The sequence below is a fragment of the Oncorhynchus masou genome, chromosome 24 (genome assembly GCF_036934945.1).
Source record: "Oncorhynchus masou masou isolate Uvic2021 chromosome 24, UVic_Omas_1.1, whole genome shotgun sequence".
Lineage (NCBI taxonomy): Eukaryota > Metazoa > Chordata > Actinopteri > Salmoniformes > Salmonidae > Oncorhynchus > Oncorhynchus masou.
In genome coordinates, this window is record NC_088235.1 from 69,159,943 (window position 1) to 69,176,970 (window position 17,028).

Below are 17,028 nucleotides of genomic sequence, written 5' to 3' on the forward strand. Positions count from 1 at the left end.
GATAAGGTATAGTGAGCAGGGCTAGAGGCTCTACAGTGAAATAAGCCAAAACATTTACCAGAACAGCAATGGACAAGGCATATTGACATTAAGGAGAGGCATGCTTAGTTGAGTATTCATAAGGGTCCAGTGAGTAGTGAGGTCGGTTGGGGTCACGGCGATTCAGACAGCTAGCCGGGCCAATCGGTAGCAAGCTAGCATAGGATGGAGGTCTGTTTTTACCCACCTCGTGCGTTTCCGTTGGTAGATTAGTGGGGTTCCGTGTGGTAGAGGGGATCAATCCAATTGGCAAAACAGATATAGTTATAGTGACTCAAGAAAAATTGTCCGATAGACCTATTCAGATAGCTGTCTTATCGGCTGCTAACGATTAGAGGGCCGCAGATGGGCGTTCAGGTAATGTCTCAGAGGGGCCAGTTGGATAACTCCCTTGGGCAGAAAACATTGGTAATCCAGTTGTGAAGGCCCGGTGGGGCTCCGCATTGGCAGCAAAACGGGTCCAGATACGTGATTGTAGCCCAGGAGTGGCTGACGGAACTCTTCAGCTGGCTAGCTCCGGAATAATTGATGTTTGCTCCGTGTTCGATGTAAGCCATGAGTCACACGGATATAGCAGCTAGCTAGCTGCGAGATCCAGGTATAAATGTCCAGAGCTTGCAGTTGAAATCTGTGGATATGGAGAGAAAAATAGGCCCATATGTTCTGGTCTGAGTTGCAGTGTACAAAACTGGCGATAGATTTTAAAGCTAAAGGATAGCTGATGACCACAATCCGTGGTTAGCTGAATACTAACGTTAGCCAGTAAACTGGCTAGCTTCTGGATAGCTTCTGGATAGCTTCTATTGTGGATTTTAGATTTGAGGTAAAAAAAAAAATAAAAAAATTGGTAAGGCGGGTGGCAGGGTTGTGTATTGAAGTTGAGTTTTTGGAAAATAAAATAGATAAAAGATATGCGAAGAAAGGTGTAAATATATATGGGACACGACAAGACGAGGACAAAGGACGTCTGACTGCTATGCCATCTTGACAAATATCTTCGTCCGATTTGAGCTATTATTCACACAAGTTTACAGGAATTTGATTTTCGTGTCATTCTGAAAGGGAGACAAAAGTCCGCACTGAGAAAATTGTCTGTCTATTGATCTACAAAAGTACTTGTAATCGTCATACAATTTTCTGTGAGATACCATACAGTACAAAAAATGCTGAGTAAGGAGGACCATGTCTTTGTCAGCTAGCCTATTGTCCCAAATTGACAAGTGAAGAATAAGACTTTTACTAATTCTCAAATATGCTGAGATGCAGCTAAGTTTCCCAATTTAGCAATTATTGGTGGGGTCAACGGTTATTTTTTTTCAATTTGGCTTGAAGTGGCTAATAACCAGCCACATGATTAATTCCAAGAAGATACAGTTGCATCAATGTTAGCTCGAGCACATACGGACGGGTCATGAAACCGTGGGCAGCGCCTTTCATATCAAGCGTATTGTATGGCAGGCTGAGGTCAACTTCATAGCTTGTAATACATTCTTTAGTGCCTTCATTAAGATTTTGCATGCAAACACAACTCTGGAGAGCAAGGATGGAAAATGTAATGTTTCCTCTCCGACAATATTGTGTACACATGGCACAAGCAGAAAATAAGGATGGTGGGGCCATTTTTATCAAACCAAATCCATACTTTCAATCTGCTTTGTCACTAGAGCACAGGGTGGCAAATGGGCCAGTTAAACATGTGGCAACTACTTCAGGGTAATGATAATGAATGGGATGTGACATATGCCACATTAGTGTTGGCAAATCTACAAGCCAAATCTACAAAGGATGCCTCACATGCAAGGTGATTAGCTTTAGCATGGGTTTGGGAAGTGAGGTAAACAACTGCTAATGGCTTAGCAATTACACTTGGACACAGACACACACCGTAAGTCTCCGCCTCTGCCAAGGCTGGCTAAATGGGCACTGGGAGAGGCAGATGATGGATTCACAGAGCTAGCACTCAACTGAGCGGTGGGTCCTCAGGGGAAAAACAGAACACCCATGAACTGGTGGGGGGGATGGGGAGGATTGGTGGGTCACATAAGATCATGTCATCACTTTGTTTGAATTACATTTAAAAAAAACAGAGGATCACTACAAAGTGCACAGTGGATACAGTTCATAATAAAAAATACATCTGTCAAATGAAGTGGATAGAGTGGCTGGGTCAAATAGAGTGTCATGTTTCTGTGTGTGTGTGTGCAGGTGTGTTTGGGGAGGGCAAACAATACACTGTTTCTAAGGCCACACATCACCACATGTTATAACGTCTGGGTCACGTTGTCATTTCCAAGAGAAGGGTCAAAGGGGCATGTTGTGTCTGAGTTTGAGCAGTGTCGTCTGCTTGCAATTCCAGCTGGTGAGTGAGCAACAAGAGAGCCGCCCCCTGCTAAGCCCCTCCATCGACGACTTTCTCTGTGAGACCAAGTGCGATGGAGCTGCCCGCCCAGTGACTTCAAACACAGCAGGTACCTCCACTGACCTCCCACTCCTCTCTGTCTACCCAGCCCCGACGGCTGCAGTCACACCTTCATGCATTAGTCATTGGCATTTCATAACACTATGACATAACACTGTAACCTATTTCAGACAGAAAACAGGGTCTCACCTGTAAAACCAACAAAGGCAATGTTTATGACTCCCTTTCAAACAGCCCCTTATTTACCACTCTTATAGGTAACAGAATGCTAACACAGGTTTTTAACTTTAAAATGCATGCCAAATGGAAACCAATGATTGCAAAGTTATACCATACATCTCTGTGCCCAAGGTCTCTGATTGGCTGAATACCCGGGGGGCAGAATGGTTGGAGTTTTGAATAAAGCAGCATGACAGAAATATGATGCCAAGTTTTCAAGTTCAAGTTTCTTTATTAAGATACAGTGCCTTCACTAAACCTAGTCCTAACCTTAACCCATATCCTAACCCTAAACCTAACCCTAACCTTATTAGCCAGTTGCTTATCAACAGATAATCTACAGTGCCTTCAGAAAGTATTCATAACCCTTGATGTTTTCCAAATGTTGTTGTGTTACAGCCTGAATTTAAAATTGATTAGATTTAGTTTTTTTGCCACTGCCCTACACGCAATACTCCATAATGTCAAAGTGGAATTATACTGAAAAAATATATAAAACGCAACATTCAAAGTGTTGGTCCCATGTTTCATGAGCTGAAATAAAATATCCCAGATATTATCCACACACACAGAAAGCGTATTTCTCAAAAAATGTTGGCACAAATTGGCACAAAAAATGTTGGCACATCCCTGTTAATGAGCATTTCGTCTTTGCCGAGATAATCCATCCACCTGGCAGGTGTGGCATGTCAAGAAGCTGATTAAACAGCATGATCATCACACAGGTGCTGGGGACAATAAAAGGCCACTCTAAAATGTACATTTGTCACCCAACAACTGTCATAGATGTCTCAAGTTTTGAGGGAGCATGCAATTGGCACGCTGACTGTAGGAATGTCGACGAGAGCTGTTGACTGATACTGTAATGTTAATTTCCCTACCATAAGCTACTCCAACGTCATTTTAGAGAATTTGTTGGTACGTCCAACTGGCCTCAACTGCAGACCACATGTAACCACGCCAGCCGAGACAGCTGATGAAAGTATTTTGTCTGTAATAGAGCCCTTTTGTGGGGGGAAAATCATTCTGATGACTGTGCCTGGCTCCAAAGAGTGTGGGCCTATGCCTAGTCATGTGAAATCCATAGATAAGGGCCTAATGAATTTATTTAAATTGACTGATTTCCTTATATGAACTGTAACACAGTAAAATCTTTGAAATTGTTGCATGTTGCATTCATATTTTTCTTCAGTATATGTTTTTTTGAAATGTTAACAAATTAATAAAACATTTAGTCAATAGGTATTCAACCCCTTTTCTATGGCAAGCCTAAATAAGTTCAGGAGTAAATGTTTGCTTAACAAGTCACAGTGTAAGTTGCATGGACTGAGCTCTCCCTCACCCTCCATTTAGCAAATCTGACAATAATTATATCCTCCTGATTCCTGCTTACAAACGAAAACTAAAGCAGAAAAGCACCACTGACTAGGTCAATAAAAAAGTGGTCAGACAGAGCAGACGCTAAACTACAGGACTGTTTTAATAGCAAAGACTGGAATATGTTCCGGGATTCTTCCGATGGCATTGAGGAGTACACCAAATCAATCGGCCAACAGCTCCGCCCCCACCGCAGCTACTCGCCCAAGCCTCTCCAGGTTCTCCTTTACCCAAATCCAGATAGCAGATGTTCTGAAAGAGCTGCAAAACTTGGACCCGTACAAATCAGCTGTGCTTGACAATCTGGACCCTCTATTTCTGAAACTATCCGCCGCCATTGTCGCAACCCCTATTACCAGCCTGTTCAACCTCTCTTTCATATCATCTGAGATCCCCAAGGATTGGAAAGCTGCCGCAGTCATCCCTCTCTTCAAAGGGGGAGACACCCTGGACCCAAACTGTTACAGACCTATATCCATCCTGCCCTGCCTATCTAAGGTCTTCGAAAGCCAAGTCAACAAACAGGTCACTGACCATCTCGAATCCCACCGTACCTTCTCCGCTGTGCAATCTGGTTTCCGAGCCGGTCACGGGTGCACCTCAGCCACGCTCAAGGTACTAAACAATATCATAACCGCCATCGATAAAAGACAGTACTGTGCAGCCGTCTTCATCGACCTTGCCAAGGCTTTCGACTCTGTCAATCACCATATTCTTATCGGCAGACTCAGTAGCCTTGGTTTTTCTGATGACTACCTTGCCTGGTTCACCAACTACTTTGCAGACAGAGTTCAGTGTGTCAAATCGGAGGGCATGTTGTCCGGTCCTCTGGCAGTCTCTATGGGGTGCCACAGGGTTCAATTCTCGGGCCGACTCTTTTCTCTGTATATATCAATGATGTTGCTCTTGCTGCGGGCGATTCCCTGATCCACCTCTACGCAGACGACACCATTCTGTATACTTCTGGCCCTTCCTTGGACACTGTGCTATCTAACCTCCAAACGAGCTTCAATGCCATACAACACTCCTTCCGTGGCTTCCAACTGCTCTTAAACGCTAGTAAAACCAAATGCATGCTTTTCAACCATTCTCTGCCGCACGCCCGACTAGCATCACCACCCTGGATGGTTCCGACCTAGAATATGAGGACATCTATAAGTACCTAGGTGTTTGGCTAGACTGTAAACTCTCCTTCCAGACTCATATCAAACATCTCCAATCTAAAATAAAATCTAGAGTCGGCTTTCTATTCCGCAACAAAGCCTCCTTCACTCACGATGCCAAACTTTCCTACCGATCCTCGACTTCGGCGATGTCATCTACAAAATAGCTTCCAACACTCTACTCAGCAAACTGGATGCAGTTTATCACAGTGCCATCCGTTTTGTTACTAAAGCACCTTATACCACCCACCACTGCAACCTGTATGCTCTAGTCGGCTGGCCCTTGCTACATATTCGTCGCCAGACCCACCGGCTCCAGGTCTTCTACAAGTCCATGCTAGGTAAAGCTCCACCATATCTCAGTTCACTGGTCACGATAACAACACCAACCTGTAGCACGCGCTCCAGCAGGTATATCTCACTGATCATCCCTAAAGCCAACGCCTCATTTGGCCGCCATTCGTTCCAGTTCTCTGCTGCCTGTGACTGGAACAAATTGCAAAAATCGCTGAAGTTGGAGACTTTTATCTCCCTCACCAATTTCAAACATCTGCTATCTGAGCAGCTAACCGATCGCTGCAGCTGTACATAGTCCATCAGTAAATAGCCCACCCAATTTACCTACCTTATCCCCATACTGTTTGTATTTATTTACTTTTCTGCTCTTTTGCACACCAGTATCTCTACCTGTACATAACCATCTGATCATTTATCACTCCAGTGTTAATTTGCAAATTGTATTTATTCGCCTACCTCCTCATGCGTTTTGCACACAATGTATATAGACTTTTTTTTCTACTGTGTTATTGACTTGTTAATTGTTTACTCCATGTGTAACTCTGTGTTGTATGTTCACACTGTTATGCTTTCTTGGCCAGGTCGCAGTTGCAAATGAGAACTTGTTCTCAACTAGCCTACCTGGTTAAATGAAGGTGAAATAAAAACATATTTAAAACATTTTTTTTAAATCACTGGCTTCATCAATAAGTACATTGATGACGTCGTCCCCACAGTGACTGTACGTACATACCCCAACCAGAAGCCATGGATTACAGGCAACATCCGCACTGCGCTAAAGGGTAGAGCTGCTGCTTTCAAGGAGCGGGACTCGCCGTAACACAGAAGCTTATAAGAAATCCCACCATGCCCTCCGACGAACCATCAAACAGGCAAAGTGTCAATACAGGACTAAGATCGAACCATACTACACCGGCTCCGACGCTCGTCGGATGTGGCAGGGCTTGCAAACTATTACAGACTACAAAGGGAAGCACAGCCGCGAGCGGCCCAGTGACACAAGCCTACCAGATGAGCTGAATTACGTCTATGCTCACTTCGAGGCAAGCAACACTGAAACATGCATGAGAGCATCAGCTGTTCCGGACGACTGTGTGATGAAGCTCTCCGTAGCTGATGTGAGTAAGACCATTAAACAGGTCAACATTCACAAGGCCACAGGGGCAGATGGATCACCAGGACGTGTACTCCGAGCATGCGTGGACCAACTGGCAAGTGTCTTCACTGACTTTTTCAACGTTTCCCTGACTCAAAGTCTGTAATACCAACATGTTTCAAGCAGACACACTGCCCTTTCCCACCAGTACAAAGGAACACCTATGTGAAAATGCTATTCATTGACTACAGCGTTCAACATCATAGTGCCCTCAAAGCGCATCACTAAACTAAGGACCCTAGGACTAAACACAGGGTAGGTAACAACACATCTGCCATGCCATGTATGTCCTCTACATGTGGGCCCCTCAGGGGTGTGTGCTCAGTCCCCTCCTGTACTCCATGTTCACTCATGACTGCATGGCCAGGCACGACTCCAACACCACCATTAAGTTTGCTGATGACATAACATTGATAGGCCTGATCACCAACAATGATGAGACAGCCTATAGGTAGGAGGTCAGAGACCTGGCCGTGTGGTGCCAGGACAGCAACCACCCACTCAATGTGATCAAGACATGGAGATGATTGTGGCATGTCCCCCATTCACATCGACGGGGATGTAGTGGAGCAGGTTGAAAGCTTCAATATCCTTGGTGTCTACATCACTGTCATGACTCTCCTGTGACGTCCCAAAGGATCAGGTTACAGTGGATCAGCTCTACAGTGCTCTCTCCTGCAGGGGAGGGTTTTATGACAACTCACTCGATTGTAAACTATAGGCAGCAGACGATTCCTTTTTGTGTCTAAATTGGGTGATCCGAATGTCTGTGTGCCTTGTGAAGTGTTTACTGCCCAAGAACTTCAACATCACAATGGGCACTGGGACAATATATTTCATCCTCTGAATTTTGGCAATGATGAGAAATGGAATGTGAAAGATGAATGTCCATTTTGTGATGTTATTAAAAGCTAAATGAAGATGTCATAATGAAAACATTGTAACTTTAAGGGTTTTCACAACGTGTATATCATGTCTACATACGTTATATAGAAAATATCCAGTGTAAAGAGAATGTTTTTGTGCCGATAAGATTGTGATTTTAGTTCTCTAACGAGATCATAGTAAATTGTGATACCTTGCCTCGTATCTGGAAGTGCCCAGGGAACCCAGAGAGTATGTCAGCATGACGTAAACACCCCCTTTTTACCCGAGGATATGAAGCATTTGAGTTAAGATTTAACATATCAGACTAGGATGACCAAGAGCTGCAGCTGAGGTCTACGATTAGTCACAACCCCGAAATGCAGATGAGGTTGAAGAAGACAAATGAACCTCTTAACAATCAATGCTACGGTCGAGTAGCTGATCTCAGTACTGTATCTAAGACGGTGAATTTAAGCAGGACCATCCGGTTATTCTCTTCAAATCATTGTTCGTCTACATGGCTTTCATCACCACTCTGGGATCATCAACATGGCTGATTAGCCAGTCTCAGGAGACCACTCTTCCAGAATGAGTGCAAGTAAACAGACCACTAAGATGGACAGTGTGATATCTTGTGGTCAATCAGAGACTTACACCCGAGAACAAAGGAGAGGGCCATCAAAAGAACAAGGCCTTGAACCCTTATCACCAAGCGGAACCCGGCCCACGAAGGCCTGGGCCAAACAGAGATACCCGACAAAGACCTTAAATACGGAAATACATGCATTACTTCTTACCTGTAAGGGCGGCAGTTTGGGGCAAGGTATTAGGGCTAAACGAAGCGTAGCTTACAAATCTCTCTCTCTCTCTCTCTCTCTCTCTCATAACCTATTCCGTGTGTATGTACACCTGTTATCATTTAGCTTGTTAGTAAATAAATAATCAACTCAATTTGTGTGGTATAGACTGATCATTGAGACCCAGGTTCGTGCCGATTTACAGAGTCTACGACATTCAGAATGAGACTGATGTGAAGAAATTACAAATTAATGACTGGTAGGATATCAATATATTCTTGAGTTAATTTGGGAAACGGTAACTCATTAAGCAAACTTTTACCAGTGGTGCCCAAATTCCTAATGAATTAATTGTTACATTATTAATTGAATCAGGTAATAATTAAACGTAGTATGTAATTATTCGATAAATAGCACAATAATGATAGTTTATTAGTAATGTTGTGACATGACTATCATGGTCCAAACACACCAAGACAATCATGAAGAGGGCACGACAAAACCTATTCCCCCTCAGGAGACTGAAAAGATTTGGCATGGGTCCTCAGATCCTTAAAAAGTTATACAGCTGCACCAGAAAGCATGGTTGCATCACTGCCTGATATGGCAACTGCTCGGCCTCTGACCGCAAGGCACTACAGGAGGTAGTGCGTACGGTCCAGTACATCACTGGGGCCAAGCTTCCTGCCATCCAGGCTGTGTCAGAGGAAGGCCCTAAAAATTGTCAAAGACTCCAGCCACCTTAGTCATAGACTGTTCTCTCTGCTACCGCACGGCAAGTGGTACCGGAGCACCAAGTCTAGGTCCAAAAGGCTTCTAAACAGTTTCTACCCCCAAGCCATAAGACTCCTGAACAGCTAATCAAATGGCTACCCAGACGATTTGCATTACCCCCCCTTTTACACTGCTGCCACACTCTGTTTATTATCTATGCATAGTCACTTTAACTCTACCTACATGTACATATTACCTCAATTACCTCGACTAACCGGTGCCCCCGCACATTGACTCTGTACCGGTACCCCCTGTATATAGCCTCGCTACTGTTATTTTTCTTTAACTATTTGTTACTTTTATTTTTTACTTATCTATATTTTTACTTAACACTTATTTTGTCTTAACTACATTGTTGATTAAGGGCTTGTAAGTAAGCATTTCACTGTGACAAATAACATTTGATTTGAAATTCACCTTACGGCAGGACAATAAAATAAAACAAAAGGCCAAATCCACACTGGAGTTGCATATCAAGAAGACAGTGAATGTTCCTGAGTGCCCGTGTCACGTGTGCTCCCTCTCCAGCCTGTAGGTCACCAGGCTGCTCATTATGGCACACACCTGTCACCATCATTACGCGCACCATCAGACTCACCTGAACTCCATCACTTCCCTGATTGATTACCTTCCCTATATATGTCACTCCTTTTGGTTCCTTCCCCAGGCATTATTGTTTCTGTTCCTGTGTCATGTCTGTGCGTTGTTTGTGTTTCTTATTATGTTATGTTTATTTATTAAAACACTCACTTCCTGAACTTGCTTCCAGACTCTCAGTGCACATCGTTATAGCCTTGTTTACAGTTTTTACTTAAATCTATGGCAAGACCTGAAAATGGTTGTTTAGGTAATGATCAAGAACCAATTTGACAAAGCTTGAAGAGTTTTGAAAATAATAAATGGGCAAATGTTGCAAAATCCAGGTGTGGAAAGCACTTAGAGACTTAACGAGAAAGACTCAGATGTAATTGCTGCCAAAGGTGCTTCTACAAAACATTGACTCGGGTGTGAGTACTTATGTAAATTAGATTCTAAAAACATGTTTTCACTTTGCCATTATGTATTATGTGTAGATGGGTGAGAGAGAAAAAACAACAATTTAATCCATTTCGAATTCAGGTTGTAACACAACAAAATGTTGGATAAGTCAAGGGGTGTGGATACTTTTGAAGGCACTGTATAGAAAGCCATCTGTGAACAACAGCATAAATACACCGATTTTACTTTTGCATGAAAAAAAAAATCACCGCTGCACATGCTGCTGCCACTGTTTTGAACAGATCAGATCAGAAACTATTTAGAATGAGCAGCCAAGCTCATGAACGAACGAGTGCAGCAGTGAGAAGACAACAAGCATGCAGATGCAAAAAGTGAAAACCCATTATCTAACTGGGAATACCTAGATAACATAATATCACAAAAGATTGTTTGCAATCCAGTTTACTTTCATTCTGAAATAACTTCATATTTCTGAGTTAGTCAGATACTAGTGTAGAAAGACTTGACATTGCATGGCAATAGCTAGCTGCTATCAAAGGTACATAACTGATTAATTTGATCAAAACATTGAGTTTGGTCAATGTTTCACCAAATGACTGTAGCTGGTAAATGAATATGATCATGCTTTGTGATATTACTTGAAGAACAGTGCAGATGCAACGTTTTGTAACAGAATGACGGCACAAACTGTCATAATATTACCAAACTTTGTATTTGCCCTGTTTGGGAGGGGTGGGGGGGGTGTTGTTGGGGGATCTTTAACAATAAGAGTGTTAATGAATTTCCCTGCATAAAAACCAAGATCCATTTTATGACCCCGTACCTGTTTTTTGGTTACAGGGTCTGTGAAAATACTGTTACATGATTAGGTCTTGAGGTGGGTTTTAATATACCATGTAAAAATAAAGGGAACACTAAAATAACACATCCTAGATCTGAATGAATGAAATATTCTTATTAAATACTTTACATAGTTGAATGGAAATCAAATTTATCAACCCATGGAGGTCTGGATTTGGAGTCACACTCAAAATTGATCTAACTTTGATGTAATGTCCTTAAAACAAGTCAAAATGAGGCTCAGTAGTGTGTGTGGCCTCCACGTGCCTGTATGACCTCCCTACAATGCCTGGGCATGCTCCTGATGAGGTGGCGGATGGTCTCCTGAGGGATCTCCTCCCAGACCTGGACTAAAGCATCCGCCAACTCCTGGACAGTCTGTGCTGCAAAGTGGCGTTGGTGGATGGAGCGAGACATGATGTCCCAGATGTGCTCAATTGGATTCAGGTCTGGGGAACGGGCGGGCCAGTCCATAGCATCAATGCCTTCCTCTTGCAGGAACTGCTGACACACTCCAGCCACATTAGGTCTAGCATTGTCTTGCATTAGGAGGAACCCAGGGCCAACCGCACCAGCATATGGTCTCACAAGGGGTCTGAGGATCTCATCTCGGTACCTAATGGCAGTCAGGCTACCTCTGGCGAGCACATGGAGGGCTATGCGGCTCCCCACACCATGACTGACCCACCGCCAAACCGGTCATGCTGGAGGATGTTGCAGGCAGCAGAACGTTCTCCACGGCGTCTCCAGACTGTCACGTCTGTCACATGTGCTCAGTGTGAACCTGCTTTCATCTGTGAAGAGCACAGGGCGCCAGTGGCAAATTTGCCAATCTTGGTGTTCTCTGGCAAATGCCAAACATCCTGCATGGTGTTGGGCTGTAAGCACAACCCCCACCTGTGGATGTCGGGCCCTCATACCACCCTCATGGATTCTGTTTCTGACCGTTTGAGCAGACACATGCACATTTGTGGCCTGCTGGAGGTCATTTTGCAGGGCTCTGGCAGTGCTCCTCCTTGCACAAAGGCGGAGGTAGCTTTCCTGCTGCTGGGTTGTTGACCTCCTACGGCCTCCTCCACGTCTCCTGGTAGCGCCTTCATGCTCTGGACACTACGCTGACAGACACAGCAGACCTTCTTGCCACAGCTCGCATTGATGTGGCATCCTGGATGAGCTGCACTACCTGAGCCACTTGTGTGGGTTGTAGACTCCGTCTCAAGCACCCCCAGCATTCAAAAGTGACCAAAACATCAGCCAGGAAGCATAGGAACTGAGAAGTGGTCTGTGGTCACCACCTGCAGAACCACTCCTTTATTGGGGGTGTCTTGCTAATTGCCTATAATTTCCACCTGTTATCTATTCCATTAGCACAACAGCATGTGAAATTTGTCAATCAGTGTTGCTTCCTAAGTGGACAGTTTGATTTCACAGAAGTGTGATTGACTTGGAGTTACATTGTGTTGTTTAAGTGTTCCCTTTATTTTTTTGAGCAGTGTATAAAGGCGGCGGTATGGTCAAAAATACATATGTCTGTATATGAAAAGGGTAAGCGTAACAATATGGAAATTGACAGAAGTTCATGTAATAGAGGGCAACCATGACACTCCAGTGGGAATTTTCCTCCACTAAGAAGTTATGTCAGGGGGATTGTGTCATGGTGGTCATCAATATTTGATATGCTAAATGCATATTTGTTGGAATTATTATGAATAAATGAATAAACAATATCCTCATTTTAAATAGAATTGTAACTAAGTAAACTTCTACTCTGTTTTATTATATCTGATTAACAATATGTGTTCATAAGAAGGGATTGTGTGACACGGACAAGGAGTAATTAAAGTTAATGAACACCATTCCAACTAGGAAGAAACTAATGGGTTGGGGACTGTGTAAACACATAAGGTCGTTAACCTAGCGTTGAACCTACTGTGTCACGATGTACCAAGGTGGGTGGAATCAGGCGCAGAGAGCAGGTTTCAGTGAATTGACAGTTTATTCTCCGATGCACAAAAGACGGTCAACCCAACACACAGGGTGAATAATCCAACACAGGATCATAATAGACCGGAGAATAAAAACACAAGTACTCCACCAAATGACATGAAGACAAAAACAATCCCGCACAAAACAAGGGCGGGACAACCTACTACATATAAGGACACTAATTAACTAAAATACACACAGGTGAAACCAATCAGACAAAACCAACAGACAAACGAAAAAGGGATTGGTAGTGGCTAGTAGGACGGTGACGACGACCGCCGAGCACCGCCCGAACAGGCAGGAGAGCCAACCTCGGCGGAAGTCGTGACACTCTGGGATTTTTAGATAAGACAGTGAATGCATTCCTAGGTTCTGTTAATTAGAACTGTCAGCTCAGTGGTGATCGATAATGTTGAGGGGTCAAAAGTTACCTGGGAGTGTGTTAATTCTCACTTACTAACTTTTCACCTCACTTTGTCCCGGTCGAGAGGAGGGGATTCTGTTAAAGCAATGAAATGACGTCATGATCTGTATATAAACTGTTGCTCGTGGTTAAGTGTCAGCGCGCTCCGAGAATAAATTCTGTTACCTATTATTGAAAGACTGGTCTGCGTCTATTTTATGCAAACAAGAATCTTATAAATTCTCATAAAATAGATTAAGGGTTTTCATTTGATGAAAACACATTAACAATATTGCAATGTAATTTAATTATGCCAAACAATAAAGACACGACCACTTAATCCTGCTATTAGTGTGCTGAGGGAAGTACTGTAACTAAAAGTATGGGCACAAGCATGCCCATTTTAGCTGAAGTCAGAAGTTCATGTCTGATGCCCGCTGTGTCCTCACACTGAGTGGATTGGGATGATTCAAAATGACAGTTTGCAGGTTCCCAATTGAAGGTCAGTGGCTGAGCAGAGGATTAGTGAGTGGAAACAACAGCGACTCACTTCCTCGGTAATATCCACAGGTTGAGCTGTTTCGTTACTAAAGTCTAAGACAAACCTCAGTCCTTGACAATAGCAAGACAATTTGATCTCCAATAGCCTAGAAAAAAGGCTTGCAAAAAATCCATTGATATCATTGTTCTCTATTACGATTCACACAAACCAGACTTTACCTGACCACAATAAACTGCAATAAGGAATCTTTAGCACTCTAAAACATTATAATGTTAAGGTTGTTGAAACAGTGGTCAGAAGGTTAGCTGACATCATCCTCCAAATATATAATACAAACACATGGGAACCCTTAGATGACCATGACGATGTAGAAATGAATCAATGAAATGAATGAATAGTGATGCTCTGCACACTATGATAGAGACGGTATACTATCCTTCGTATACATACACATCTAATATGCCTTCAGCTGGAAAGACTATATGGAGGACTTCTTTTCAAGGCATTATCATCATCATCATCAAGTAGACGCAAGGGTACCCAAACAGTTTGTCCGTCTTGATTTCTTTCAGCACATCTGGCTTTTCTCCTGACACTGATAACACTTCAGACAACATCTCCATCTCCCACAAATGTTTCCTCTGATTTCTAATTGCATTTATCTTTTGAGGAGCACAGAGATATCAGGAGGGGAACACACTAATTATCTACAGATTACATTCAGAGGATCATCCCGTTTGTTTGTCATAAAACAGCAGTGTGTTAAATACCGGGGGCTGAATACTGCAGAACCATCATATATACACTGATGAAAAATATAAATGGAACATGCAACAAATTCAATGATTTTACTGAGTTACAGTTCATATGAGGAAGTCAGTCAATTGAAATAAATTCATCAGGCCCTAATCTATCGATTTCACATGACTGGGCAGGGGCGCAGCCATGGGTGGGCCTGGGAGAGCAGAGGCCCACCCACTTGGCAGCCAGACGGGAAGGGGGCCCACCCACTGTGGAGCCAGACCCATCCAATCAGAATGAGTTTTTTACTCACAAAAAGGGATTTATTACAGACAGAAATGCTCCTCGGGTTTCATCAGCTGTCCGTGTGGCTGGTCTCAGACGATCTTGCAGGTGAAGAAGCCGGATGTGGAGGTCCTGGGCTGGTGTAGTTACACGTGGTCTTCGGTTGTGAGGTCGGTTGGACCAAATTCTCTAAAACGGCATTGGAGGTGGCTTATGGTAGAGAATTTAACATTCAACTCTCTGGCAACAGCTCTGGTGGACATTCCTGCAGTCAGCATGCTTATTGCATGCTCCCTCAAAACTTGAGACATCAGTGGCATTGTGTGTGAGAAAACTGCACATTTTAGGGGGGGTTTATTGTCCCCAGCACAAGGTGCACCTGTGTAATGATCATGCTGTTTTATAAGCTTCTTCATATGCCACACCTGTCAGGTGGATGGATTATCTTGGCAAAGAAGAAATGCTCAAACTATTTTTGTTCAGTGTATTTTATATGGCCAGTGAAATCAGAGCAATGGAATGATATCGCTTATAACTGTATTACGATAGCAGTGTATATTACCTCACAATTTCACTGTAACAAACTAGCTTGAACAACGGAGAAAAAGCCAGTTTAAAACACATTTTGATTTATCAAAGGAACTACATCAACATATGCCATTATTAATTGTGTCTTTGTACACCTCAATTCAATTCTTTGCTGCCAATGTTTACACCAAGACAATAAACTAAACCATCTTTTTGAATTTGTTAAATCTTTCTGCATAGCCTCTTTGCCTAAAACTTAACATGTTGATCTACTCACAATTGAATTTACATGAATTTCTCCAATACATTTAGTTCTTCATCTGTATAGATGTCTAATATGCCACCTGACTAAGTAGTTATGGCACTGTTCTTACCTTTATTCTAATGAAACCTATCAGCACATAATTATGAAAACAGGAAGGGCCTTTTCATTCACTATATGCTGTGAGCAGTTAAAAATGTACATTAACCTGAAAAAAAGCATTCATCGTGTCTTTGCGGTCTGTCGAACAAGTCGAGGGCTTAAAGTTCCTTCGTGTCCACATCACTAAGAAACTATCAGGACCCACATACATCAACACAGTCATGAAGAGAGCACAACAACGCCTATTCCCTCTCAAAATGCGGATAATGTTTTTGGCCCTCAGATCATCGAAAAGTTCTGAAGCTGCACCATTGAGATAATCTTGACAGGTTGCATCACCACCTGGTATGACAACTGTTTGGAATCCGATCGCAAGGTGCTACAGAGGATAGTGCGAAACAGCCCAGTACATCACTGAGGCCGAGCTCCTTGCCATCCAAGACCTCTATACCAGGTGGTGTCAGAGGAAGGCCCTAAAAATTGTCAAAGACTCCAGTTTGTTGAGGAATGTTAATTTGTACATCATGACAGCTGTGTTTAGGGAGATGTGTCTCTGTAAAGAAAAGATTTGAACTGTATACAAAGAATCTATACTAGTATGATCTACCCTTACAGTTCTGACCTCCACATTGGACCTATTGGACCTCAGCGAGCCCGGAGAGAGAATGAACAGCAAACAGGACAAGAAGAGCCCTCTGTCGTCGTCGCATGGGGAAGGGCCCAAGAACGGGCCTCACCGAAAGAAGACAACAGATGAGACAGAGCTGATCCGGGTGGCTGTGGAACAGACTGCCCCCAGCTCACACACTCCTGATAGAGTGTCACTAGACTCAGGTACAAGCACTGGAGCAGATGGTTTACCACTGAAACTATTGTCCATTTATAGTGAATCCTTATTTCATATACAGTATTTTTGGTATACAAGATGGCCAGCACAATTCTCACATAGAAACATCATTGGAAGGAAGGATGTTTGAAATGTAAAAAGCATTTTTATCATCATTTATCATGATGAAAGTGCCAATTGTAGGCCCTTTTAAGACCTAAACATGCCTCCTGTAAGAGCCGTACATGATACAGACAGCATCTTGGTGCCATTACATTCCTTATAGTGTGATATAAAATAAGTTATTTCTGAAAATAAATCACATACATTTATTCAAGATTAAAAATACTAATATTGGGCCTCCTGAGTGGCGCAGTGGTCAAAGGCACTACATCGCAGTGCTATCTGTGCCACTAGAGCTCCTGGTTAGAGTCCAGGCTCCGCTG

The 17,028-nt window shown here is 43.1% G+C and overlaps 1 protein-coding gene across 1 annotated transcript in view; it reads left to right on the top strand.

Annotated features, from left to right (window-relative positions):
• Positions 1-17,028, top strand: part of LOC135511684 (PEX5-related protein-like) — a 147,922-nt gene that overhangs the window by 94,922 nt on the left and 35,972 nt on the right. Inside the window, exons 3-4 of the mRNA XM_064933165.1 lie at positions 2,396-2,507; positions 16,372-16,590. Of these exons, the coding sequence (XP_064789237.1) occupies positions 2,396-2,507; positions 16,372-16,590 (331 nt within the window). The remainder of the gene's footprint in view (positions 1-2,395; positions 2,508-16,371; positions 16,591-17,028) is intronic.